This window comes from Cyprinodon tularosa, unplaced genomic scaffold (assembly GCF_016077235.1).
Source record: "Cyprinodon tularosa strain WSP-4 unplaced genomic scaffold, ASM1607723v1 ctg42, whole genome shotgun sequence".
Classification (NCBI taxonomy): Eukaryota; Metazoa; Chordata; class Actinopteri; order Cyprinodontiformes; family Cyprinodontidae; genus Cyprinodon; species Cyprinodon tularosa.
In genome coordinates this window covers 1,356,537-1,384,309 of record NW_024039141.1, presented here as the reverse complement: position 1 = coordinate 1,384,309, position 27,773 = coordinate 1,356,537, and the positions used below count along the sequence as shown (strand labels likewise).

Here is a 27,773-nt window from a genome sequence, read left to right as displayed (position 1 = left end):
CTCTGCTAGAGAAATTCAAAACATTGTCCTCACTCTGATGCACAAATAGAAGCACACACACACACTCAGGTACACTGACCAAAAGTCCTGATGGGAACTTTGCACATGTTGGGAAAAACGTGTAGTTGCATATTTCCTTTCTCTGCTTTATTTTTGATGAATGGAGAGATTTGTGGATCTATGCATTAATGATTGTCCTGTACACAGACTCATTCTCTCCAGCTTTTCCAGACTTATCATGCCGCTCTAGGCTGCTTGTCTGATTTACGCTCTCCATTCCTAATCCATCAGTTTAGTCTGACTGCGTCTTTGTAGATTTAGCTTTTTGAGAACCATTGCTTGTATTGAATTTCTTTTTAAGGTTACTGGGGTAGAGATGGTGAAATTCAAAGTCCACTCTGTTCAGAAATTAATTGGCAATATTATTTGCTTTATTTACTGGTCTATCACATACAGAATAAACACAATTCTCTTAAGTATGTAATGTGACAGAAATGTAAAGAAGTTATGAATATCTTAAGACGATGTGGAGCCTGTTTAGGAGGAATGCAGGAATCAATTCGATTAAGAGAAATCATTGTTATTGTTCCTGCTTTTAGGCACTCAGGGTCCTGGATGTGAAGCCTGCAGTGACTAGTGTAATTTTGCTGTCAAGGTTGCACTGTGTTCATCATACCTTGTCAGATGTGGACACATTGTTCATTAGATGAGCATTCCTATTTAACGCCACATTACAGCCCCGCGAAGACCAACAGACGGAGAGATTATCACCCTGAGTTAGGTCTCAACAGAATGCTCATGTGTTCCCACAGCATAGAGGCAGCACGCATCTTACAGACACAACCTCTTATCTGTTTATGAGAGTCGTTTTAGCCGTGTGTCGGCGTTTGTCGTCTGTGTTTTTGTAAGATCAAGCAATTCTCATTTTTAGTGTGAAGTTGTTAATTTTTATTTGACAGAGGTAGTTAAAATCAATTATCTTCAGTATAAAAACAAGCAGTAATTCAAACGGTGTAAAGAGACTGCTTTCCTTGTATTCACTCATCTTTTTAGTCTTAGAATGCTGAAATTAATCCTTGTAATTGAAAACTTTACTCTTTTTAAGTCTGCCTCCATTTTCTAGTATTCTGAACACACATGCAACCCCCACACACATTTTCAAGCACGCTCAGATACCCTCCAGGTCTTCAGTCTGTTGTGTATTGAGGCTTTGCAGAGCATCATAGTATGTAATTACTGGTGGGAGTCTGTTGCTGGAGCGCTGCAGCGCTTACAGGCCAGAGATGATTTGAAAGATTGGTCCCTCCACCTCATCCTGCCTTTCCCTTAGTGCAGTCAAAAGGCCCGAAAATCTCATCTGCCTCAGTATACCGTCATTTATTTCTGGGCGTTAACGTTTAAATCACATCTTTATCTTATTTCAGAACGTTTATCTGTGTTTTAGATCGCGGTCACACATGATTTCTGTACCATTTAAACCTCCCTGCTGTTCACAGCAGGTGTTCTTAAAGATCCTCGTCTCCTCTGCTCCTCAGATGGTGTCTCCCGGGCTTGTGCTGCATTCTTTAACGAGCTGAGGAACACTGTGTTCGGCAAGGTGGCCCAAAGCTCCATCCGACGCATCGCCAAGAACGTTTTTCTGCACCTGCACAACCTGGATCTGGGGTTCCACCTTAGCCGCCAGACCGGGGCGCTGTCCAAGGCGATTGACCGCGGCACAAGGGGCATCTCCTTCGTCCTCAGCGCTCTTGTCTTCAATCTAGGACCCACAGTCTTTGAGATGGCCCTCGTCGGTGGCATTTTGGTCAGTGTTGCAATATAAATAAACGTATACTGTATAGAACAGCTTTGCTTGGAGTTCTGAGAGAGAGAGAGTTCTCTTTTAGTGCAGATCAGCCAGCTGATCTGCAGTGAGCATTTAAAGGTCAGGTTCAATTTGCTGGATATTCCAAGGAACACAGATGTAATAGATGGTGACAATACCCTGTCGTCTGCCTATTCATTTCACCTTGACATTCCTTGCAGCTGATTGTCTGGAAATCATTTTCTGCTTTCATGTCTCATTTGCAATGTAAATGAAATCTGGATTTCTTTTGGAATCTGAGTCCATTAGCATCACTGATGAATCCCAAAGCTTTTGGAGCCACTTAATGTCCTCCATGTTCCCAATAAACCCACACCCCTAGTCTTTTTAGACACCACAGAATCCAAGTTTCCAAGAATAACAGATTGTCTGAAATGTGAACAGTCTTCATTACCCAAGTGAAAACCTTAACATGATTATTAATTTCCTATATTTTTCTCTGTTAGTGAAACCCAGTTTTATACAGGAATGGCTAAAAACCTTTAAAAGCCCTGATACAGTTGGGTCACTGTCCATGACGTGGTTCCTGAAAGTTTTATTTCAAAATCTTAAATTACTGCATATAAAGATGCTCCATCTTGCTCTTCTCTTCCACAGTATTACAAGTGTGGTGGACAGTTTGCAGCAGTGGCCTTGGGCACCTTGTCAGCGTATACTGTATTCACAATCCTTGTTACTCAGTGGAGGTAGGAAGATTTCTATGGCTTTTCTGTCTGTCTATAGGTCAGGATTGTTATTCCTTGGCAAGCTCTGTAAATACCTCAGTGGCTCCTTGTGCTACAAGGAGAAAAAAATGTCACCTACTGGCTGAAACGTACTAATGAAAGCACTGGGGTCACCGTACACGTGTCTCTGCACACAGGACTCGTTTCCGTATTGAGATGAACAAAGCAGACAACGCAGCAGGAAATGCAGCTATTGACTCACTGCTTAACTATGAGACTGTGAAGGTGAGTTGGCAACCCAGCCAGGCTTCAAAAACATCTATCTTCATGCTTTTCTTTTCTTTCTCTGATTTATTCGTTTTTACTTTTTTGCTATTAACTAATCTGTCTAAGTTGTTTTTGGCTTCATTACATTTGAATCAATAAATTCCCTTTTCCTGGTCTGTCCTTCCATTGAGTTATTTGATTTTCCTATTTAAAAAGATGTAAAAAGAAACTTGCATATAAGCCCATCATGACCAATATACTGAGAATCCCTGGACTCTGAGATGTTTTTCCCGTTAAGTCACATCTCTTGCTGTAGGTTAATATTTTGGCGTCTAGCTGACTGTTGATTTGCTGAAGCTTTTAAGCTTCTTCTGCATTGTTTTCCTTTTTTAATGGTCCTGTTTAAATATAATTCTATGTTTACATTTATGTGGAGTAGCCTTCCCCTTTACTTTATTCAAAAGGGTGAAACAGTCTTCCTGTTATAATAAAATTTTGCCCTCACCTTTTTAAAGAAAATACTTTTTTTTTAGAACATTCTTTTATTTTTTTATTTACCATTGTGTTAATTCTTTTCATATTTTCTCATTTAGTGTTTTTGTGACGCTAACTTCAGGTTTTTGTCCTTGAATCTGACTGGTTGCTTTAAATCAGAGACGTTGATGAAAATCAGCAGAATCATAAAGAGATTTCTAGGCTTATGCTAATCCATGAGAAATCTAGAAAATTTAAAGGATGAATCTAGATGAGATTGTGTGAACTGATGTTAAAGCCAGTGCACGTTTTCCCAGTTTTTCCTAGGAAATTCAAAGAAACATCTTGTGTTTTTTAGAAGACATACTTTTGTGTCCTGCAGTCGCCATTCCAAATACATTTGGTTTCAGTGTTATTTTCTTTGCTGTGTGATTTTGTGTCCTGTTTTCCTTAACATCTTGTTCTGTGTTATTTTGTGTCATCTGTGTCAATGTGGCCAGATTTAGCATCACTCTGAGCTGTGAGTGTGCATATGTAATTAGATCTCCACCCACTCATAAATCCGTTCCACTTCCACAAAGGGCTGTATGAGAACCTGAACGCGGTGCCTAGCACTGCATCAGTTTGTCTTCCATGTGCTACTTTCTGATTTATTTTTTCGATTCCACTGCTTTTTCTTGTATGCAAATCTGCTGTAAGTTGGCAACAGTGCAGCTTCACTGTCATTAGCATGAGGAGCCAATCGTCCACTTAACTGGAGCAGGGAGATGATAGAGCAAACTAAACAAACACTAGTTGTGTGATAATAAGTAATTGACAGCACAGTTGTGGTTTGTTTTCTTTTGTTTTATCCATGGAACTTCTAAAGTGTGTTTGTGGCTGATGCACAAGCTATTCTCTCATAATGATATCTGTATTAATCATAATTAGTGCTGTAATGCAGGTGTCTGTGGAAGCTGCTGCATATGTAAATGCACAGAGAAAAACATCCTAGTGATGATTATTCAGCCGTAATTCTCATTCAGAAGTAATGATTAGGCTTCAGTGCCTCATCTCTGTAACTGTTGTTTGTGCCACAGTCGCCCTGCCCTGTCACATATTCAGATCTGTTGCCAGTTTAGCAAAGCGGGCTTTGGATTCTGTTCCATCGCCTTCATGTCCTTTTTTAAAATCAGTTGGGAGCAGATGAAGACACAGACATGAAAAAGTGCTTTAGAGGCCGACTGAGACACAGTCGCCGCTCGGAGCGGTCGCTGAGAACAAATGCAGCCTTGAGGCATACTGGAGCTAAAGTGTGTATCTGCCTGACACAGCTCTCCATGCTTCTGTAACCTTTCCCCTCAACCATATTTGCGCCTTTCCCTCTTCCTCTCTAAACTTGCACTTCCCTTCCTCCCCTTTTTCAATTTGTTCACCTCCCTGGCCCGTGCTCCTTTCTCTCCCCTCATGTTTCTCATCTCATCTGCAGTATTTCAATAATGAAAAGTACGAAGCTGAAAGGTATGATGACTTCCTGAAGATCTATGAGTCATCCTCTTTAAAAACCACGTCAACGCTCGCTATGCTCAACTTTGGCCAGAGTGCAATCTTTAGTGTTGGCCTCACTGGAATCATGGTCCTGGCAAGCAAAGGAATTGCAGCAGGTGAGTAATTTATATGGTGATTAAATGTAAATGAGGCTTATTTTTTAGGGTCACACTGAACTATCCTGGTTTGACAATGTCAGCCATTACTAAATTGTGTAATTTGGAATGGCTGTAAATATAAAGTGTAAATATGAAGGAAAATTTAAACTTGGAATTTCATTGATTATAGAATCTTTCAATGTGAGTGTTTTAAAAAAGAAATGAAAACAAAACCAGAAAGAGGAAACTGCCAATTAAAACCCAGGGTGAACTCCATTATGGAAGCTAAATGAGAACAAAGCACAGCATGCTTGAAAAAGTGACATGAATAGGAAGTAAAATAGCCTTGATGCAGAAAATGAAATCACAGGGGGCTGAGATGCTCTATCGTTTTTTCACATTTTACTGCCCGAAGCTTCCTCTGATGGACTAAATCAAAGTTATTCAGAAGGAAGTACTTGAGGTGAAATGTTGCATGATTTCATTGATTTTTAAAAATTATTTATTCTATTATTATTATTTTTTTACTAACAAAGCACAGAAAAAAAGTTCCCACCCACCCCCTGAGTTAGTACTATCCCTTCACCATTCGTGGGATCACAGTAAACATTGTCCAGGGTTACTGACTTGAAACACACATGGGTGATGCCTTCTGGAAAGGAACTACAAAAACAAAATTCACAAAATGTCACAAACTTATAAAATTATCCTTCTTGAAAACCAAAACACATGAAGATGTTTAGAATTTTATGTCTCATGGAGTAAACTCCATGTGATGGGCTGTGCCTAATTCTGTCACCTTAAGGCTAAATAGACCATCGATAGGAAGCATCCTGCTTCCTCTTCCTACCTCCTACCACCAGCACTGATCGGACTACATTTATCCTGGCGATTGCTGACATACTTCCACTTTGGCTCGAGTCTCTACCGATTTGCTGATTTCTGTGAATCCTGAGTGGAACCACTTTAGCTTTAGTTACAGCTACAAGTCATTCAAGCCTGAACCAACCAACCCGAGTCAGCTTTAAAACATAAATGAAGTTTATGACATTTTTCCTTATTTGGAACGAAAAAATTATGCTCTTTCCATTTGAAGATGTTGGAATAAACACAGCTCCAAAAGATGTTCAAGGCGTAGAATTATGTTTTGTTGGCTAACCCTGCCAAGAACATCTCTGCACCTTTGTTCCTGGACTCTCTTATGTGTCCTTTGGTCTCCATGATGCCTTTTGTTCACTAATGTTCTCTGACAAACACCCAAGGCATTCACAGAGCAGCTGGATTTATCTTTTGATTAAAATAGACACTTATGGACACTTTTTATTAAACTGGTCATTTTTGAAGTCAGGTCTTTTTAAAAGGCTGTCAGGGTAAAGTTGGCTGATCAGCAATGCTTGCTACAATTTTAATCTGTAAAGATTATTGAAAACCATTTATCACGTTCTTAAAGGAATAGTACACCCAAAACATGATTACCCTTCACTTTCCTCCCCCTATGCTGAACAACACTCTGGAGTACTTTTTTGATATCTCAAATGCATCTGGAGATCTGGGAGGCTTCTTGCTGTCTGCTGACATTCAAATAATGGAGGTCTATGGCGCCCGAGACAGAAAGGTCCATAAAAGTCCACAAAAAACGTGTCAATATTCCTCCATACTGCTCGTCCAATGTATTCCAAGTGTCCTGAGTGGGTAGCGTCCATAATTTACTCAAAACGAAGTCATTTAGAATGTTTTTAGAGCATAAACAGTAGTGTATAGGATTTCCTGAAAGCGCGCGCATGCGCGTTCACGACGCTACGGAAACCGCGGCAGACCAAACCAGATGAAAGTGCGCATTTAGCGTCTGCTCTGCCGATAATGCAAGCGTAGAAGAAGAAATGTGCTGTTTACCTGTGCAAAGAAAGAAACGACGAAAGAAAAATGTCTGAGGACTTCAGTGTTGAGGAAGAGCATGAGTTCTTTGCCGAGCTGAATGCGCACTTTCATCTGGTTTGGTCTGCCGCGGTTTCCGTAGAGTCGTGGACTCGCAGGCGCGCACTTTTAGGAAATCCTATACACTACTGTTTATGCTCTAAAAACATTCTAGTAAATTATGGACGCTACCCACTCAGGACACTTGGAATACATTGGACGAGCAGTATGGAGAAATATTGACAGGTTTTTTGTGGACTTTTATGGACCTTTCTGCCTCGGGCGCCATAGACCTCCATTATTTGAATGTCAGCAGACAGCAAGAAGCCTCCCAGATCTCCAGATGCATTTGAGATATCAAAAAAGTACTCCAGAGTGTTGTTCAGCATGGGGGTGAGTAGAAAATGAAGGCTAATCATGTTTTGGGTGTACTATTCCTTTAAAAAGTGTTTTGGCCATAAAATTTCAATGGAATAACTTCAACCTTGCTGTTTTGATGTGATAAAATGTTGATGATTGTAAACCGTTATGTTGCATTGATGTAGGTACTATGACCGTGGGAGACTTGGTGATGGTGAATGGCCTCCTCTTCCAGCTCTCACTTCCCCTCAACTTCCTGGGAACAGTGTACAGAGAGACCAGGCAAGCTCTAATTGATATGAACACGCTGTTCACCCTGCTCAGCGTCGACACAAAGATCAAGGTAACTTGTCAGCTTGACAACCATTTTGGGCCTCTAATGCATTTTTCATTAATCATTTTTTATCCTCTAATAAGGGTGAACTTAAAAGACTAATTTGTGCACAACAGCAGGCGAGTGTAGAGTTTGGCTGGAAGTCTAATAGTTAAGAAAGCCTATTTTTTACTCACAGAGAACCAGTCCTGAAAGATTCCATCCATGGTCTAATAGGACTTTCTGAATTTCATGATTTTATGCGTTTTCCACAATATAAAGTGCACATAAAAGCCTTAAATTTTCTCAAAAAGTGCATCTTATAATCTAGAGAATCTTATACATGCAGTAATTCTGCTGCTTTCTGACCTTGAAGCGATTTTTGGTGGTACCTGACGCTCACAGCATTTCAAGCATTATGGGTACTCTGTCAGGAGTGTGCCGCAGTTAAACATACTGTCCTACACCATAATATTACAGTGTGTATGTATAAGGACCCCAAATGACAAACAACTTCAAGCAATCGTCAATTCAGCATTAATGAATCAATGGCGCGGAAACAGAGGAAGCATGATGACGACCTGTGCTTTATATATGAAAATTGTTCAAAAATCGGTTGGTTAGACTGCATCAAATCTACATGTTACCAGATCAGCCACAGTTGCAGCAAAGATGGCTGCCTACCACTATGCTAACGGTTAGCTGAGCTGAGACTTTTAGCATCTTTATTTAAAAATGACGATGGAAGATGGGATTCTAGTACCAGAAATGTATACAATTTAAGAAAAAGAGGGGCTGAAATGGAAATTAAAATACATGTCTTGATGAAAAATGCGTGTGTAAGGAAAAGGAAGAAAAAAAAAATACATTTTTTGCTTTACTTTTTGATGTTCGTTTACTCTATGCCTACATTTGGATCCTGATGCTGGAACAGGTTTTAGCAGGAAAGTGACTGAAAAAATCTGCTTGATTATTAACCAGATTTTTTATTAGTTAAAACTAACAGTGACTCTAAGACACATTTTTATCCTGCAAAAAAAGGTTCTGCATGCTTGGAATCATTTTTATTTCATCAACTACCGTATTTTCACGACCATAAGGCGCACCGTACTAAAAGGCGCAGTCTCAGTTATGTGTGCCATTTCTGTATTTAACACACACATAAGGCGCACCGGACTATAGGGCGCATTTTTTATATACAGGTACATGTCCTCTACTACCTTTAAATAGCTCTACTGCGTATTTTAAAAATACAGCGGGCCCAAAACTGAGTATGACTGTGCTTTATTCATGTATTTATTACAAATTAATCAAACCTGCGTGCTGGCCATGAGACAGACACATCGCAGATGACAGCGCTGTGATTACTCCTAAATTAACTTAAAATCCTGAAACCTGCCGACGGAATATGTTCGCTTTTATTGCCGGTATCCTGGTGCCTGCACTGTAAATTATTTAGATGAAAAAACACCTGCCAGCCGCCGTGTGAGGCTGCTGTTGAAGGGATTTACTGTCGGTGTACCGCTGGTATGTGGGGGTCTGAGCGCCTCCGACAGAAATAGATAATCTGGATGAACTGACTGCAATTAAGTTTTCAGGTGGCCTTTCTCACTTAAAAACATATTAAAACTACTTTATTCCCACTGATCACAGCAAATATAGCTGCAAGATTTAGATTATTTAGATGAAAAAACACCTGCCAGCCACCGCGCTGAAGAGGAGGAGACGCGCCCACAGGCTGCTGTTGAATTAAGTTTTCAGGTAGAAAAATAGAGCGGGAGCAAAACTGAGTACGTTTGTGCTTTATTCATGTATTTATTACAAAGTATTAATCAAACCCATCAAAGTCATCATCCTCTGTTATCCTCAGCATTCCTCTGAATAAAACAGCTGCGCTAAATCAGACATGCCAATTTCCCCTTCTTCGCTGTCAGAGTCACTTTCCGTGCAGCGCGGCTCCTCAGAAATAATGCCGGCTTTTGCGAAAGCTTGAACAACAGAGCCAGCAGACACTTTAGTCCAAGCATCTACAATCCATCCGCAAACGGTGGCGTAACTTGCCCGGCGCTGCCTTCCACTTATCCTGAAACTGTGCTCTCCGTCTGTCATCCATCGCTCCCACGCCGCTCACAGCCTTACTTTGAACGGCCGCTTCACACCGATGTCGAGCGGTTGAAGTTCCTTTGTCAGACCCCCGGGATAACGGCGAGCACAGCGTTAATTTGATTCATCTTTTTTTTTCACATCGGCTGTGAGATGGGCACGCAGCGATGGTGATGCGTGGCAAAAAGCACCTGGTCTCCTCACATACACCTGCCTTTCATCATCTCCCCAGCCCGTTTCATTTGCGTTAATATCATATGTCATCAGAGCGCTGTGTCTGTCTCGCTGTCAGCTCCCAGATCAGCTTCTCTGATTGGTTGATGCGGCGCGTCCAGCAGCAAAACTTAAATTTTTCCATCTCGAGCAGCAGCAGCGCGTTGGCGGCGCGCTCCCGACGCGCTGCACCTGCAGCTCAAAACGCGCTGCAGGACCTTTTGCTGCACCTATACGCGCGTCAACCATTGACTTTGCATGTAAACTCGCTGCTTCTGCTGCACCTGCTGGGTCCGGTTCACACCGATGTCCAGCGGTTGAACAGCGAGCACAGCGTTAATTTGTTTCCCCATGTTTTTCACATCAGCTGTGAGATGGGCACGCATGGAGTTGCATATTAACAGCGATGGTGATGAGTGGAAAAAAAACACCTGGTCTCCTTACATTCAGCCACTCTTTCATCATCTCCTCAATGAGGTGGTCTCAAAAGTCGCAGTTACAACACACATAAGGCGCACCGCACCAAAGGGCGCACCGCACATTTTGAGGGGAAAAAAAGACGTTTAAGTGCGCCTTATAGTCGTGAAAATACGGTAATCACTTTTTTTCTTTGATTCTCATTTTGTTCTGATCTATCTTAATAATTGTGCCCGTGTGCTTATAGTTTCATGAAAGTTTTAAACAAGTTAAAGTTTTTCTGTTGTCATTCTATCCAACTTTAAATTCGAGAGGTTGTTGAGTTTGTTTTAACGCTCCCAGTCTTAAAATGAAAATGTCCCTTATCTGCAGAAGAGAAGTAGGCGGCATCTTTTTTTAAGGTTTTTGTTTTTGCCTCTCCTTGATTGTTTTTTATTATAAATGAATGACCCCTCCATTTTTCTTTTAATTGGGGTCTTGTCATAAAACCCTTTTATACTTTCCACAGATAGAGGTGAAGCTATGAATTCTGTCCAGCTTTTCTTGTAGAAAAAACAACACACAGAAATTAATTATTGAAGTGCTGCTGGTCTGGCACTGGACCAGTTGATTTAAAATTGTTTTTGGATCCAAACATGATGTTTTATTTTGTTGAAGTGAAAAAATTATAAAAAGAAAGGTAGAAAGATATGAAGTTTTATGTGCAACTTTTTAGAAGATGTGCAGATGACAAAAGAAAATGAATCCCTGTGTTTGAATTTGTGGTTTAAATACTCTTTTAGCATCAAATCAATTATTATTACCCCTATTAATGTTTTATCATTCAAAGAGTTGCAGCAAAGGCATTTTTAAATCAACTAGGGCTGCAACTAACGATTATTTAAAAAATCGATGAATCGGCCGATTTTTTTTTCGATGAATCGGACAAAAAATATTTTTTATATTAACCTCTTTTTTCCAAAATAAACATTTTAGACAGAACAAACAAGCACACAAGTACAGGTTGCTCATTAACTGTACTGGTGCAATATGAAAAATAAATGTTTGTGTTAAAACTATACAAACTTACATGAGAAATGTAGCTGTACATCCACAAAATATAGGCTACTTTGTTTCATAAAGCGCAAAAAAAGACATTTTTGTTTTTAAAAGCCTCTAAGGGGTTCAAACAATAGGCCCCCCCATTTCAACAAATGAGGTTTTTTTAGACTAGAAGAGTTCTGCCTTTTAAGACAGGAAAGTATAGCAGTTAAAGTTGCTGCTTGAGAAAATACTGAACCATAGAGATAAAAATAGCCCTGTGATTCAAATTATAAATTGTATTTGGAATAAAAATAAGAGAACTAGGGGTGTTAAAAAACACATCCTCCAAAGACAAATATTTACATGGGAATGTGGCATATAATTAATTGACCTATTACTGATCTTGCTGGATTTTATTCTGCTTTACTTCCATAAATTGCAGGATCTTCTTTACTTTGTCTTTGCCAGAAGATTTAAACTTTAAAAGCCTTGCCCTCATAATTTGCAAGTTAATTTATTTATAAAGAAAATATAAACGCTGCTCAAGCTAATTTAAATGAAATTAAAAGTAAAATAAGTAGCCAACCTTATTACTGTCTGTAACCTACTTACAAGATAAGGAAAGCATCAGATGAGCTACCTGAGAAACTAACGTTACGTTTCCCCACTTTAAAACGAAACAAACATGGTCGCTCACCCTGCTGATCAGCTCTCTTCACTGCCATTGAAGGCTCCAACGTGTTTCCTTTTCAGGTGCTGCGTCATAAGAGTGGTGCTTCCGCGCCATGTTAATTTGTTTTTCACAAAAGTTGCCTGTTACGACTTTTTTCTCTTTACAAAGCGCAGGCTATTTTAATTATTGTGATCAATTTGCGCCGTTAATCCCGGCGCATGCGCGCTTCATTCGCAGTCTGGACGCTGAGGGTAAATATCCTCTGACTGCAGCGCTGAGAGGGACTCCTGCGGGAGTGCGGGGGTTGGGATGGGGGAGGCGCCCCACGGCAATGACGACGCTGGCGGATGACTCATTAATCGCGCGACACAACTAATCGATGAGGAAATTCGTTGCCAACGCTTTTAAAAGTCGATTTTTATCGATTCGTTGTTGCAGCCCTAAAATCAACATGCATGTAAATCAGTGTGTCTATGAACTCAATCCTGGTTCTTGAGTATAGATTCAACTGAAGAGCTTTTATCCAGAGGCCGCTTGGCTAAGATGAAGACTCATAGTAATTTAAAGTCACAGTGTCTCTATAGCAACCTGATGCTAGATATTAAGCAGCTATTCAGAATTTGACAAATGCACCTCAGAGATTGGGGTCAAACCTCAAATTAATGTGAAGAAAGGATCCTTATGCCTCCTGTTAAGCATGGTGGCTGATGTGTCATGCTGCGGGCCTGTTTCTCTTCCTGGTTAACCTCGTTGTAGTATATGACCTTGAGAGGCGTCTGATTCAAGATGACTTTATGTTTCCAGCACATTAAAATGTTTGTTTTTTTCAGATGTATACTGTGATATTTTTATATATAAGCTGAAAGAGAAACCTACAATAAAAGCAGAATTTCTTTCAAGCCTTTTCCAGCTCAATATATATACATGTATAATATTGTATTTCTTCTCAGTAGCTCATTTTTATTTTGTGGGAAATGTTGCCGCATTTCTCCCCTTTTCTTTTTGGACAGAACATGACAGCCCATCCGGCGTCCTAAGAGTGCACTTAAGTGCAAATGTGTCTGCCTGCCCGACAATAAGAAGGCCATTCCCATCTCCAGCACTGTAATTACAGTGCTAGTCATGAATCTGTCCAGTTATTTTTTTCCACTCATCAGTAATATTCCTCTCCATTGTGATTCCTTGTGGAATGGTGCTGCCCTGCAGGCCTGTATTGTATGACTGCTTTTTTTTGTTTCCTAATGTGGAACACATTGTCCCGTTTATGCAGATGTAAAATTATTTAAAACGACACGTCTCACTACAAACTGCGCCTCACCAACCAAAAACAGAATGATGATAATTGTGGCTTTTTTCCATGTTGGAGAGTGTGGCATAATGCGTGTCTACTAATGCTCTCTGGGCTATTTACATGAATTGACTGAGGCAGATTGTGGGTGAAGATGTTTGTTGTAGGTTTTGCAGAAAACCTTTTCAATTCAATTCAATTCAGTTTATTTATATAGCGCCAAATTCACAACACATGTCATCTCAAGGCACTTTACAGTTCAACCAGATCAAATTGATACAAAGTTTTCTATCTAAGGAAAACCAGTTGATTGCATTGACTCATTGACTCAAATACAATCCCCCACACTAAGCATGCTTGTAGCGACAGTGGAGAGGAAAAACTCCCTTTTAACAGGAAGAAACCTCCAGCAGAACCAGGCTCAGTGTGAGCGGCCATCTGCCGAGGCCGACTGGGGTTCAAGGAGACAGAAGCAGAGATACAAAAAGCAGCTGTAAAAGGCGGCCCCGTCCAGGAAACACACAGCCAGGCAGACGAGCTCCAAGGCAGCTCCCATGCCAGAGGACGAAGAAAGCACATCCACTCAGTCACGGTCAGAGAAACAGGACCACACTGGAAAACAGGCCGATCTCCAACATCTATAAACAAGGGTGTTGATAGAAGCAGCACAGCTGATGTTTCTTTCCAGGATGACGTCACAGCCAAACAGGAACAGACGAGGCAAAGCTACTCTGAGGAAAAGCAGAGAGAGCAGAAGGTTAGAGATTGAACTAACAGATTCTGCAGAATAGGAGAACAGAGAGAGAATGAAGCAGAATGATGAAATGGGGGTCCCTATGTCCTCCAGAAGTCTAAGCCTATAGCAGCATAACTATAGAGATAGCTCAGGATAACCTGAGCCACTCTAACTATAAGCTTTATCAAAAAGGAAAGTTTTAAGCCTAGCCTTAAAAGTAGACAGGGTGTCTGCCTCACGGACTAAAACTGGTAGTTGGTTCCACAGGAGAGGAGCCTGATAACTAAAAGATCTGCCTCCCATTCTACTTTTAGAAATTCTAGGAACCACTAGTAAACCTGCAGATTGAGAGCGAAGTGCTCTGTTAGGAACATAAGGAACAATCAGATCTCTGATATAAGATGGAGCTTGGCCATTTAAGGCTTTATATGTGAGAAGGAGGATTTTAAATTCTATTCTTGATTTAACAGGAAGCCAATGAAGAGAAGCCAGGATAGGCGAGATATGATCTCTCTTTTTAATTTTCATTAGAACTCTGGCTGCAGCATTTTGGATCAGCTGAAGGCTTTTAACTACAGTTTGTGGACTTCCTGATAGTAAAGAATTACAATAGTCCAGCCTTGAAGTAACAAATGCATGGACTAGTTTCTCAGCATCACCCCTGGACAGGATATTTCTAATTTTTGCAATGTTCCTCAGATGAAAGAAGGAAATTCTAGAAACCTCCTTGATATGGGACCTAAATGACAGGTCCTGATCAAAAACAACACCAAGATTTTTTACTTTATTATCTGAAATCAGTTTAATCCCATCCAAATGAAGTGACTGGCTAATCAGTTTCTTTTTCAGAGACTCTGGTCCAAAGACTATAACTTCTGTTTTGTCTGCATTCAGAAGCAGAAAGTTAAGAGTCATCCAGGTTTTTATGTCTTCAAGACATGCCTGTAATCTATGTAATGGGTTAGCTTCATCTGGATTTATAGACAGATATAGCTGGGTATCATCAGCATAACAGTGGAAATTAATCCCATGCTGTCTAATAATTCTACCAATTGGGAGCATGTATAAAGTAAAGAGAATTGGTCCTAGCACTGATCCCTGTGGTACTCCACAGGTAACCTTTGAGCGTGTTGAAGATCTATCATTAACATGAACAAACTGAATTCGATCAGATAGATAAGATTTAAACCAGTCTAGTGCTGTTCCTTTAATTCCAACAAAATATTCAAGTCTTTCTAAAAGAATATTATGGTCAACTGTATCAAATGCAGCACTAAGATCCAACAGGACGAGCACAGATACAAGTCCATTATCTGAGGCCATGAGAATATCATTAGTGACTTTCACCAGAGCTGTTTCAGTGCTATGATGAGCTCTAAAGCCAGACTGAAACTCTTCAAAAAGTTCATTATGGTGGAAGTGATCGCAAACTTGTTTGGCAACTACTTTCTCAAGAATTTTGGATAAGAAAGGAAGATTGGATATAGGTCTATAATTGACCAAGTCATCTGGGTCAAGAGACGGTTTCTTAAGCAGAGGTTTAATTACAGCAACCTTAAAAGCTTTAGGTACATATCCCTGTAACAGAGATAGATTAATCACATCTAAAATGGAGGAGGAGATCAAAGGGAATACCTCCTTAAATAACCTGGTTGGAACTGGATCTAACATACAAGTTGAAGGCTTAGATGAAGACAATAATTTTGCTAATTCAGAGAGTTCAACTGGATCAAAGCAGTCTAAACCCAGTTCAGATTCCATGACTACCTCAGGTACAATCGCGGATAGAGGAGTGCTTATGATCTTATTTTTAATAAGATCAATCTTATTTATAAAGAATCCCATAAAGTCATTGCTGCCAAGAGCAGGTGGAATGGACGGCTCAACAGAGCCACGGCTCCGGGTGAGCTTGGCAACTGTACCAAAAAGAAATCTAGGATTATTCTTATTCTCCTCTATTAATGAGGAGAAGTATGCTGCTCTTGCTTTACAAAGGGTCCTCTTATACAGCAGTAAACCATTTTTCCAGACTAGGAAGGACTCTCGCAGGCCTGTGGAGCGATATTTTCTCTCCAGTTTCCTAGCATTTTCACTCTCAGCAAAGGATCGGGTTTCATTCAGTGCTGACCTTGGCCACATCTCAGCTCGGTGTGAAGCTAAAATTTATTATTGATCCTTGAGCATTGAAAATGAAGGGCAGAGTGAAGATTCTGAGGGCTTTCTGTAATAACTGCTTACAAATGCGATGAATGTCTCTGCATTCTGCCTCTTTAGAAGGTGCTGTTGCATCACTCCAGGCCTTGACTCACACTTTTCTTTTTTTTTCTCACGTTTTTCTCTTGTTTGTTAATCCTCTAATGGTTTTGCTGTAGGAGAAGGATCTGGCCCCACCATTAATCGTCACGCCGCAGAACGCCACAATTCGCTTCGAGGACGTCTATTTTGAATACCTAGAAGGTCAGAAAGTTTTAAACGGAGTGTCCTTTGAAGTTCCCGCTGGAAAGAAGGTGGCTATAGTTGGTGGCAGCGGGTCAGGGTAAGTTCGGTTCGGTGAATATTACCTAGAGGTGCACCAATAAGGCTCATCTTGATTGATGCCGGCTTCGGGTTTTGTTTAAAGCTTAACCCACTGGTAACAACCCATTCTAGCCATTGTTGTTATTTTACTAAAGATGCAAAGACATAAAAGGAAATATTCACTGCTGGTTCTTTAAGCAGCAATTTGAAATAAATAAAAAACAATTGGAACTGTGAAAAGATTCTTCTGATTCTCTCATAAATTAACGATAAGAAAAAGCAAAAGTTGTAAATGATTCAATGCTGTCTCCTCATGTTAATTGATCTCAGGGTGATTGATTGGTGCGTCTCTAGTGTGATCACTCTTCCAAGCATCTTCAATAGACAATGAGTAGGTGTGGCTTTCTGTGTTTTACTGATGAGGTGATAATACAGATTTTTTTCTATCTGTTTGCAGGAAGAGCACCATTGTGCGGCTGCTGTTCCGCTTCTATGAGCCTAATCAGGGAAACATCTACATTGCGGGGCAGAATATCAGAGACGTCGGCCTGGACAGCTTGAGGAAGGCTTTGGGAGTCGTACCTCAGGTCTGACACAAGTAAATTTCTGAAAATACATGCATGCAAATATGTTTACGTTTTTTAGTTGGGTACTATGTTCCTACAAATACTGAAAAAGTATATAATTTATGTAAGGGAAATAAAGTTTTTGATTTGTTGTGTGAAAGATAATGTCTGAAATTCAAATATTAAAATACAGAATAAATTAGTTTGATTATCTCTAAATCTATTATAGACTTTACATTTATAAAATAGAATTTTTTTTTGTGTGCCAATAATTTTTTTTTTTTTAGCCTTATAGGCACTGGCAAAGATTTCACCTGCAACTGTGTTGATATTTTATGAAGTCTCAAGATACCCATACCAGCAGCTTTTCACCAATCAGATGAACTCATTTGATCATGTGAATCAGCAGCAGTTAGTTTGGTTCCCGAACTCGTAGAAATTAGCTTCACCTTGTAAGAAAGCACTAAATTTTCATGGCATCCAAACCGCACCTGTTCAAATACAAGTTAGTTGTGAAAGCATAATGTGGGAAATATTTGATTAGAGCTAGTGCGCTACAAGCTAAGTGAAGAAAGCCATCTCTGTCTAAAGTACCGGTGTGTCATGTGATCTAAGGAGCATTTTTCATTGCAAAAAGACCTCTGGACACAATGCAGTGCTTGCGGTCTAAGTCATCATAAAAGATTTATTTCGGCAGCAATTTTTATTAAAGGCAAATTTCTGCATGCAACATTTTAGTGGAAATCGTTGCTGGCTTGAAATGAAAAAAATTCAATACTTGCATAATTCAGTTCAGTACATAATTGCACAGGATACAAATTTACTGTTGTAGATTTAAGGTCTGAAAAAGTAGATGGGAAATATTAAAGTTCTTATATTGGTTTATTTTCATTGCATCTCCTTAATAGTTCTTCCTTTAAATGCAGAACAAAAAGATCATAATTTGATAGGTAGCCAACCTCATCATTAGCTGTTAAACATACAGATGGTAAAACCGAACTTGGTACAATTTGTGGTTTAAATAAAAAACAAGATTTTTTCACATCTTTTTTATAGAAGCAATGTATGAAAACAGTCTCTGAATATGTTATATGAAATGAGAAACAATGATTTGTGTAGAGTAATTGTTCATAAAAATCATTTTGGTTTTAGCGAGCACTGAGAATGATCTGAACAGATGGCGCATGAACATATTTTGTCATTTGCTCTGCTCCTCTTTCTCTGCCCCTCCAATCCTGTTGTCTGTATCTTACCATCCTCTGTTTCTCTCACTGCTGCCATGTTATCCTCAGAAGCCTCATTTTGTTCCCTGACTTTATTGTCACCAGGATGCCGTTCTGTTCCACAACACCATCTTCTACAACTTGCAGTACGGCAACATAAATGCTACAGCAGAAGAGGTGTACCAAGTGGCACGTTTAGCGGGTCTGCACGACGCCATCCTCAGGATGCCCCATGGCTACGACACCCAGGTTGGAGAGCGGGGCCTCAAGCTGTCAGGTCTGCTGCACATTTATGTCCTCTGACTTCCCGTTGAATGTGATCTCCCAGATACAAACCAGAGCTGCGTACTGCGTCTCACTCACATCGTTCCATTCTTAACCAACAAATTTAAAAGCTCAGCTTTCATCCTGGTAACTGGCTGCTAAGAGCTTGTATTCTATTGTTAAAGCTCTGGCAACAAAACCCAGACTGTTACGTTTTTAATAACGTGATATACAACTAATTATTCAAAATGCACACATTTTAATGAGATTTTCCTTGGAACTGTAACTTTTTTGTTCAGTTTATTTCTTTAAAAAAGTAACTTATTTAAAAATCCAAATTGGTTTATTTTTTTGCTTTAAAAAACAAATATTTGCTTATTTATTTGTATTTATCCCAATATATCCTGATACATTTAAAGACAATATATCGTGATTATTTTTATCATTTTAAAGCTCTGGAAAACCCCATGACATTATTTCTTGCTGCAGCCGGTGCAGAGAAGTTAAATAATAGGTTTCTGGGTGGTGCTCTGCCAACTACCAGCTCCAGGTTTTAGAGTCATATAAAAGTTGGGCCGTGAAATGAATGTTTGCCTATAAAGATTTTTTCATTTAACATTATTAATCATCAACGACAACGTTTTTTAATCTATGAAACACATTTTTCCATAATAAAAACAAGAATAAACAAAACAACAACAGTAAGACACACAAAGAAAATCCATTCAGCCGCATTTGAACCATGATGAATATAGTCTAAGCTAAAGTCCCTCTTCACAGTAATGTGGCGGTCAGCTGCACCAAAAACATCTGATTGGAGCACCTCTATACTCTCTTAGTTAGGTTATTAACCTGTAGAACAATAAAATTATAAAACTAGTTGTGGAGTCACTTGAAATGTTAAATATCTTAGAATCAATACCAAAAGAGGCCATTTCCTCTAATACCTGTCGGAAGCAGTGTTCTAGACTACATGCAAACCTTTGGTCATGGTTTTATATTGGACATTTTAGCGTAGCTATGGAAGGAAATATTATCATACCCTTTAAAAACTAAATACTAACGTAGAATACACAACGAAAACTCGAATATCCTTGAGGTAGCTACTTAACAAGAAATTGGCTCTGGAGAGCAAGACTATTCCTCCATTGACCCTGAAAAAAGGACATATCAGAAAGAATTTAATTTTAATGATTTAAGGTTTCTCTTTCATCTTTGCACACTTGGACTGCTTAGACTGCTTGCGATGAACTTAAATTGTTGGCATAAATCCAGATTTGCTGGCTATTCCAAATAATGTGAAGACACTGTAATACAATTCTGCAAGCTGTTCTCGTAGAAAAATTTAATGGTTGTTAATTAAAGTAAAAACCACCAAAATCCGCTTCTTATATGGACCTGCCATTCTGTGCCTCCCTGTGGGCCTTTCCCTGGCTGCTTAAAAAACAGAAACAAAAGCAGCCACTCATTATGTTACAAATACAGAGGAACAATGTTAGGACATCTGTCTGTGGGCTGAATCTCCAGGGAAACATGGCCATGCAGGAAGACGGCATCCTGAACCAGTTGAGCTGTTCCTCCACCTCTAAAAACCAAGGTTCAAACGTTCATGAACTTTCACAGATGTCTTCTGTTTTTCCGCTCAGCAAAGGATGAACTAAGATAACTTTTTAAATTGGTTCTCTTTGTATATTTGTGTGTGAGTGTTTATTTGAAAGAATTTTACAGTGTTACTCACATGACTAATGAACAGATATATATTTTTTTTAATCTGGACTGAAGGAAAAAGAAAAAGCCCTTTAAGTATTTGAGCAAATGAAATATAAACTTTTTTGTTGCTAAGTAATTCAGTCAAAAGGCAAAGGGACACAAAGGCTCAGACATTAAAGTTAAATAGATTAATAAAATGCAATACAAGCCATCATCTCTGACTAGGGATGGCGCCTCTCAGATTCAGCAAAGGTTGAAACAGCAAAGGTTGTTTGACAGCAGATATGTTGTTTTTTTTTTTTTTTTCATTTGAAAGATTTCGTTTTCCGTCTGTAGATGTAGAGCTGAGGTAACCAGTTTTGGGTCTGGTCTCAAGATTTCCTAAGTTTTCTGTCAAAAATTTACCTAATTGGTTAGAGTCAATTTACATATCGTCACAATTTCTTCTCCACCTGTTCTGAGCTTACGTCACCAGTCAGTTTTGAGAATCTGTACTATCTCCTAATATCCAGCAGACTGGTATGCAAAGAATGAACTCGGGGAAAATGAAAACTCACTTCCAAATGTTGAACTTAAGCAGTTCATTATACTTATAATGTAGCAAAGGCTGAATTTTTTATGATTCACATTGTTTTTTGCTTTGACAATGGATATTTTGGAGGATTTTTGGATTACGTTTGCTGTGTTTCGTTATGTATAGGAGTCCATTAGGATGATAAAATTTGACAGTTGGCTATCAGAACGTGATGCACCTTGAACCTGGAGTTAAGGTTGATTACCTTAGGATTGTTTTGTCTACCCTCTTCCACCACTCACCATCTGTCTGCGACGTCTGGCATTCCATCTCCGTTTGTTTCCACATCCCAGGAGTTTGGTTGCAGCACCAAAAAGTCTAGATCAGAGATGGTCTTTTATAGATCTAAATCAGTGATGGCTTACATTGACACTGAAAAATAGATTTTGAATTTTAAACATTGAAAAATCCAGCAGAAACTGTGACTCCTGGGCCTGGATGTATTTCTGATGGTACGATAATATTAATTTTAAATTTCTCGGTTTCACTGTATCAGGGTATTTATAAAGCACACTTCCCTTGCATGATAGTTTAAATGCTTGCTAAATTGTGTTCTGATGTTCGGCATTTATATAAACTCTTTAGCAAAGTTCCTCAGTTCTGGCCCTCAAGGTCCGATATCCTGTGCATTTTTTTTAAGGTAAATCTATAGCACATGGCGAGCATCAATGCTCTGTGCAGGCTGCTCTTCTCAAAAACCTGCTTATGTAACCTGAGAGGGTTGGGCCTGTTGTTGAATGTGTCATGTGACCTAAAGCTTGATTTACAGCAATCTGAGTGTGACAGTCTGCTGGTCCAAAGCAGTCTGCAGTCAGTTTGAAATAGTTCTGCTGATTTATATGAGATTGTTGCTTTTTGTAAATAACTTTTCAGGAAAGGGACGTTTTATTTCAGCGAGCATCTTCAATGTCGTCGACATGATTCACTAATAACTGGTGCCAGATTTGGAACACTTAGTGAGCTAAAAATGCACCTGTTTGATTTGATCTTAATTCATTTAAAAATCTGCATCTGAAATGAATATGTAATTTCTGAAGAAACATTGACGCTTTTAAGTTTTGAAATGTTACTCTTCTGCTAGTTTAATGGCTCGGATGTCAAAATAACTTGTGTCCACGCAAAGAAACGACCACAAATTGCATCAAAAGTTAGGGTTAGTTTCCGTTTAATTACTTGCACCATCACTGCGCTGTCATTTTCTGCACTTCAGACCATAAGTGTGTTTAATGGCACGCTGCCTATAAGTTCCTTTAATTCGATCAACACGAGACTGTGTGGACCCGGTTCTTAGCGTCACTCATTTAGCCCACGTAAACAAAGCTGGGAGTCGTTTGTCTTTAAAACGCAATTACCAGCGGCATAGATTCCTACATGTGGAGCAAGAGAGGGAGAACGGACAAAATGAAGACATGAATAGGTTCTCATTAATTTCACTGCTGCTATATGCGACAGCTGTCAGTGAGCAGTGGTGGTGGTGGGGGGATCAGGGGGCCGGTGCGAGCCTCACTGCTGCTCACCGCCAGCGATGTTTACACTTGCTGAAAGCCGCTCGCTTTCAAGGGACCACACACTGCTCATATGCAATGTAGACAGAGTCAGACACAGTGGGAGAAATGTTTGAGCCCTGCTGACTGTTTTTTCGCAATTAAATGGAAGTGTGTTTTTTTTTTTTTTACTGGATTCAAAGTCTGCAGCAGTGGTATTGTATGAGTAATGGCTCCCACAGTTTTGTGGTAATAGTGAAGAGAAGAGCCAAATGGTGACCTGTTGTCTGTCGCTTTGCATATGTCAAACATTGCGGCTCTTCACCTCTTATTAATAATACCTTTCAATTGTCAGGTGGGGAGAAGCAGCGTGTCGCCATCGCCCGCGCCATCCTCAAGAATCCGCCCATCCTCCTGTATGACGAAGCGACGTCGTCCCTGGACTCCATCACCGAAGAGGTGGGTCCTGCTGGAAGACAGACGCATAATAACAGTGGCGAGCTGCCACACATTTAGCAGAACAAACACCCACTCAGTCACCTGCTGTAGGTACACAATAATTCTGCTCCTTCCCGCATCACGTACCTGCTGTGACACACACAGAGCACCCCCATGCTCTCCTCCCCCCGCCACCTGCCTCTGTTTCTCCCACTTAATCTCCAGCTCAGCTTAAACCACACAGTCTTTGTAAATGTTACATCTAATGAGAAAGTTCAGTACGATCTTTCTGAACTTATCCAGAAAAAAAGGGTGAGAGGAAGTTGGGCAGCAGATGTGGCTGTTAATTGACTTTTTTTTTTTTTATGTTGCCTCTCATCAAATCTATGTTTTTATATTATCATATGCACACAGTGGAAAGCATATGAAGGGGGATGTTGCCGAGCAACATTGTATTGACTTAGTTTCTCTGTCAAATCAAAGTGTGGGAATATGTTTCATATATATATTCTGTCATTCACACACCAGTTATTGCAAATTGTTTTCCTTTGGATTAGGAGAAACTATTGTGAGCCTTGGGATCTCCTACAGAGCCCTGCAAAAGTATTCCCATCCAACCTTTTCCAATGTCGTTGCATTACAAAAACTAACGTAAGGGTGTTTTAGTTTGATTTTATCTGATAGACCAACAGCAAAGAGTGTTTGATTGTGAAGAGGAAGGAAAATTATGGTTTAAGAGCTTTTGGATTCATTTTGCTTGGGGTGGAGAGAAAAGGATAAATGCTTTTAATTTAGTTTAGTAATCTAATTGGTGTGGTGTGAACATTCAGTGAGAAGTCATCAACGCATCTATGTGTGGTATAAATCCGGCTGTTCTGGGCAGTTTCCAGAGGTTTGTTGGCGAATGTGTGTAAACAGCATTTTAACAAGACTACTCAGCTTACCTTATATCAGGGAGAAAGTTCAAATCTGATTTAACAGAGAAGTGAAAAGTTCTCCTTAAACCCTGTAAAAAGGAGCTATCAGTCCATAATTTTTTTTTTTAAAAGACAGCATAAAGGCATTTCATCAACTGATTTAGGTTTTTAAGGCTCATGCAGTTTTATTTTTTTGTTTTGTTCTTTTGTTTTTTACATCTTTCTGATATTTCTGGGATGATTCTTGGAGCCAATATTGCTTCTTCATCTTCCTCCATTCACGTGATAAAAATTAGTGATGAAAAACGTTAAATTAGTCTATGCTCATTTATGAACAAGTAGAACGAGGGATGTCCTGAACCAATACAGATATCAGAAGTCTGTCCGATATCAACCAACAGATGAATATTGGAATATACCGGCCTGCATCTAAAATATGCAATACAAGCAAACTGCTTTTATCCATTTATGTTAAAAGTTTCTGTAACTAATTGGTTAATAATATGTGTATCAGTTGTTCTCATACCAACTATTGTTGAATATTGTTCTTTGAATAAAATCAATGATCCGTCTTTCTCAATATTCCACCTTACAAAATGAATAATGAAAGTGTGATTAATTGGAAATGAAAAGTTGTAATGGGACATCCCTAAATCAAACAACACAATAACAATGGATCTGGAACTGAAGGCACAGCAATGCGTCTCCTTGCCCCAAACTCAAGGCATGGCTGCTGAACCCTCTATTGAGTCGACCAGCGTGTGCAAGTACCGATACAAGAAAAGAAAAACATCCAAAAATTAAGTAGAGAGAAGCTAACAGGGAGCCGCAGCTCAGGTGGGTCGATTTGTTGACAGTTTAAGCAGGAACAGAGAAGCTAATTGATGGGAAGATCTGCAAAGTTAGTAGAGACAAAGACCCACAGCTTTAATGGCAGAACTTGCCTCTGATTTTTTTATTCTTTTTTGAGTCTTTGACACCTTCTGTTTGTGCCTCTGTTCTCCGTTCATGTTGGTTTGTCTCATGAAATCAAAATTTAAAAAACGATTAAGATTTCTAGGCAAAATGTTGGGAAATTAACAAGTTAAAGGAATGTGAATACAAATTGCTAAAACGATAACTATAGTTTCCTTGTTCTTCCAGAACATCCTGAGTTCTATGAAGGAGATTGTGAAGGACCGGACGTCTCTGTTTATCGCCCACCGACTGTCCACCATTGTAGATGTAGATGAGATTTTGGTCCTCAATCAGGTAAGCGCTGGTCCAGCATGTCTGTACCTCTGCTACATACATCCACTCATTAAGGCTTTCAGCTGGAACATTGCAGTGATGGGGAAAGCAACCCATATCATGGCTGACTGTCCGAGCGCAAACATCCTCGCTGCTAATTGCCAGTCCAATTAGATACATTTGCATTGAAGGGAGGGACAATGACCTGCACTCGGCATAACCTTCAACGCACTGCATACACCAGCAATGAGGATATAGCGCGCCGCGCTGGTTTCGGCACTCATTTATTTCCCCCGTTACCTTTTCCTCAACGTACGTGATAAAAAAAATAATAAAACCTGCTTTATTAAACTTTTCTCATTAACTTCAACAACAGAACGGCGGTCTGCAGAGAAGAATGTATTATTTTCTCCATAAGGGCTCATTAAAGCAAACCGAGTCGACTGGCTGTTTTGGTCAGATGGCTCGTGTTGTTTGTCTCCATGTCTAATAATGTATGGGCCAGCTTCCCAGACACTGATGAGGCCTTGTTCAGGGCTATTCACGGCTTCTCAGATGACTTCTCTGACAACCACCATTGCTCTAAACTGTGGCAGAAGTGAATCTCTTCTCTGCATCCAGGGAAGCAGAAAAAAAGCCGCACCTTTCAAGGCTGTAAAACACAAAAGAGGTGAGGAGTGAAGTCGGTTATTATCTAGAAAGTAAGAGTTAATATTAGAAGCAATGCGGGTGAGCTGACATTTTCCGCCGGTGCTCAAGCGGGAGGATAAAATGAGAGGAGACTTCTTTGAACTGCGGCGAGCCGAGCTTGTCTCCATCCATGTTCCCGGAGTCAGATGGTGGGGATCAGAGGGTTGTGACGAGGAGGCACGTCTGCGTGTGATGTCGCCACAGTGTTTGCTAGTGTCACCAGCAGAGGACTGCCTGGGGTGCTCATTAAAATAACGAGCAGGGTACAGTCACATGCTCGTACTGGGTGTGCTAAAGACTGTGCCAACACCTCTGCACGCTCACCTGAGGTGGGGGAAGGGGATGCCCTCATTTGTGTGCAGCTGCGTAGGAGGAAAGTGTTTGTCGTTTTTGTCCATGAGTTGTTTTTGGTTTTTTTTGCAAGAAGAGCGCAACAGTTGTTGGGGAGGCGTCGTGGACTCTCAGCAGTGTGGTCACGATGCAACGCTGACTATCTCTGTGTTCAGCGTCCCTTTATTTGAACCTCTCCTCTGTTGTTTCCAGGGCAAAGTGGCAGAGCGAGGCAGCCACAGCACCCTCCTCGCCACGCCGGGCAGCTTATACAGAGACCTGTGGAATGCGCAGAACAGCAAAATCCTGAGCGGCGGCGACGGTAAATTCTCAGCCCAGCCACCTGCTGAGCGGCTGTCCCAGAAAGAGGAGGAGAGGAAGAAGCTGCAGGAGGAGATCCTGAACAGTGTGAAGGGCTGCGGGAACTGCTCCTGCTAAGAGCTGCAGCCGCTGCCATGTTCCCTCATCCCTCAAAGATGGCCTGCACTGGAATCCTTTCTGCAACGGGGCTGGGTCGGGGCGGGGTCAATTCCCTTCCCCATCTGAACCCCAATCACTGTGACCTATCTGTCCTCCTCTTATAAACCAAGGCCGCCGCACGCCAACATGGAGGTGGAGCACAACAGGGAGCAAGTGTGTTTAGCTCTGGCTCCTGGCCAGATTTAGAGCTTTCATGCCAGTTGTCTGAGCTGAAGCAAAGCGTAAGAGACTCGGTGTAAGAAATCCGTGTGCTGGAGACATCTGTTCTCCAACATGGCCGTCTCCCTCTCCTCATTTTGGACATCTGGTTTAGTGACATCTTTCACTGCAATGGAAACATGTAATCACTTGCATATGCCTTGAAGTTGACAGAATTTATATGGATTTAGGTTTTTTTAATTATTGATAAAGATAAACTGACTTTAGGGTTTGCATTTTGTATTAAAGGTGTGTACATATCCCCCTTTATTCTGCAGCTATAGTCTTGGACCGCGGGACAGCTTGAACACTATTAAATGAAGCAGAGGCCCCTCTGAGATTTAGCCTACTGTGCTACGCACATGCTGTTCTCCCTGTTAAGTTTCAGTTGGTTTATTCTTTTTACGCTAATAAACTGCAGCAATGAGAAGATGCAGGAGATCTAAAAGCTTCTCACAGCTGGAGTCATTGATTTCATATAAAAAAGTTTTACAACTAAATACTACTAAAGGGGTTTTAATAATGCAAAGAGCTTTAGATTGTGTGACCAAATATGGAGTCTTCTTCTGTGTAAGAACAGCATCTATATCCTTATCCTCTGAGGAATCTTTTGGTTTCACATTCTCCTTCAAATCTGATTATTTTCTTCTTTAAATGAAGAATAACTCTTTGGATGTCTGCAATAAACTACATGTGTGACTTACCTTCAGAAAGAGTAATAAAGGGTTTTTTTTCAGGACTTTTCTCATCTAGTTTGATTTAATACAAATATTAAATATGGTAAACACAACATAAAACAAGAACGTTTAATAATACTGTGATACAATGTTTGGCTCTGTATGACTTTTTAATACTATGAGATTTCCAATATGAGAATATTGTTTGGTTCAAAACCATTTTCATAAATGGGATGATGGAGTCCTTTTTTTTTATTTTGGCTTAACAGATTCAGGGGATTGGGTTAGAGCATGGAAAACATTTTACCACAATCAGAACTTTATTTTTATTGATTTATTTAATCAGGACAGAGCACATTAATGAACAATCTTGTACTTCTGTACAGATTGTAAATGAGCCAGATTAGAGCATAGTTGCTAATTTACATCTGTCGTCCTGAGGCAGAAAGACAAAACAACACAAGATCACATAATACAATATCAGTCAAAACACATAGACACATGTTCAGATAATGACATTACAACAATAAAATTAGTTTT

General features: G+C 40.0%; 1 protein-coding gene across 1 annotated transcript in view; it reads left to right on the top strand.

Annotated features, from left to right (window-relative positions):
* Nucleotides 1-27,300, top strand: part of abcb7 (ATP-binding cassette, sub-family B (MDR/TAP), member 7) — a 49,919-nt gene extending 22,619 nt beyond the window's left edge. The window contains exons 6-16 of the mRNA XM_038299202.1: nt 1,536-1,804; nt 2,462-2,550; nt 2,727-2,814; nt 4,739-4,913; nt 7,355-7,512; nt 16,308-16,471; nt 16,910-17,039; nt 18,347-18,518; nt 22,629-22,732; nt 24,772-24,879; nt 26,092-27,300. Coding sequence (XP_038155130.1) covers nt 1,536-1,804; nt 2,462-2,550; nt 2,727-2,814; nt 4,739-4,913; nt 7,355-7,512; nt 16,308-16,471; nt 16,910-17,039; nt 18,347-18,518; nt 22,629-22,732; nt 24,772-24,879; nt 26,092-26,316 — 1,682 coding nt within the window. The 3' untranslated portion in view covers nt 26,317-27,300. The remainder of the gene's footprint in view (nt 1-1,535; nt 1,805-2,461; nt 2,551-2,726; nt 2,815-4,738; nt 4,914-7,354; nt 7,513-16,307; nt 16,472-16,909; nt 17,040-18,346; nt 18,519-22,628; nt 22,733-24,771; nt 24,880-26,091) is intronic.
* Nucleotides 27,301-27,773: the final 473 nt, after the last annotated feature.